Source organism: Fukomys damarensis, unplaced genomic scaffold, assembly GCF_012274545.1.
Source record: "Fukomys damarensis isolate Sample0158 unplaced genomic scaffold, DMR_v1.0_HiC HiC_scaffold_19, whole genome shotgun sequence".
Lineage (NCBI taxonomy): Eukaryota > Metazoa > Chordata > Mammalia > Rodentia > Bathyergidae > Fukomys > Fukomys damarensis.
The window spans coordinates 48217639-48218799 of NW_022900931.1; the positions used below are offsets into that span (position 1 = coordinate 48217639).

The window sequence follows — 1161 nt, forward strand, 5'->3', positions numbered from 1 at the left end:
GAGATCAGGTAAAACCTGATGCATGCTGCTCGCTGCTGCACGACAGGGGGCCGGCGCCCTGCCCTCCTTCCCCCTGGCTGCCACCTGCCGGCTGGGACCCTCACCCCAAACCTGCCCGCCATCGCCACGGAGTGCTGGGACCTCAGCATGTCGACCTGCCACTTGCCGCATGGCTTTTCTGTCCCCTTTCCGTCTCCACCTCTGCTCCCCTGCCCTCCATCCCCTCTAGTCTATGCACCCCTGTCTGTCTTCTTAGACTGTAAGCTCCTGGAGGGCAGGGCCTGTGTCTCCCCCCACCTCCATATTTCCCCTGTATCGCGCCGGCGAACTTTGACATGCTATTTAAGAAGTTAATAATAAGAATAGTGCCAGTAACTTATATTAGAAACTAGAAATAAAAACAGAACAAGACTAGGAGTGCTAATGATTGCAATGCCTTGGGGATGGCGGGTAAGATGGGGCTGTGAGAGGCAGGAAGTGAGAGAAAGACAGCTCTTAAGGCCTAAGGTCAGGGTTAGTGAAGGAACAAGGGAAGAAGCCAAGGGAAGCAGCCCCGATATCCTAGGCTCCCTCCCTGCAGAGGAGGCAACTCTGCCAAGTCTCAGGAAGGGCGCAGGGCACCGGGATGGGGCTGCCTGCCGCGCGGCCCAGACACGCGTGGAGAAGCCGCGTCTGGAGGAAGGGTCGGCGGCCAGGACGGTGCAGAGAGGAGCGGAGGTCGCAGCTGAGGGAGAGAGATGAGGGCAGGGAGAGGAGGGAGGCGCGGGAGACAGGTTGCTACGAGCCCCCAGCTCTGCCCAGGCCTTGCCCACGCCGCGCCGCGGAGGAGCCGCTCACCCGCCCGCCTGTTGTTTTCCACAGAGAGGAAATTTCTATATAGCAATTCATTCTGAGAATACTTTGTTTCCCTATTCAAACGCATAGTTTTTCTTTTTCTTCTTCTTCCAAGACTATTTTATCTATTCAGGGTTTCTTCCAAGTTCATATGAATTATAGGATCATCTATCAAATTTCTACCAAGAAATCATTGAGATTCTGATAGGGATTGTCTAAAGTCCATAGTCAATTTGGAGAGTATTGCAATCTTAACAATGAATCTTCTGGGCCATGAATATAGGATATCTTTCCACATTTTCAGATATTTTAAAATTTCTTTCAACA

General features: G+C 52.6%; 1 protein-coding gene across 1 annotated transcript in view; it reads left to right on the top strand.

Moving 5' to 3' along the window:
• Vsig8 (V-set and immunoglobulin domain containing 8) overlaps positions 1–741 on the top strand; it is a 3580-nt gene extending 2839 nt beyond the window's left edge. Inside the window, exon 7 of the mRNA XM_010616700.2 lies at positions 581–741. Within this exon, the coding sequence (XP_010615002.2) occupies positions 581–741 (161 nt within the window). The remainder of the gene's footprint in view (positions 1–580) is intronic.
• Positions 742–1161: the final 420 nt, after the last annotated feature.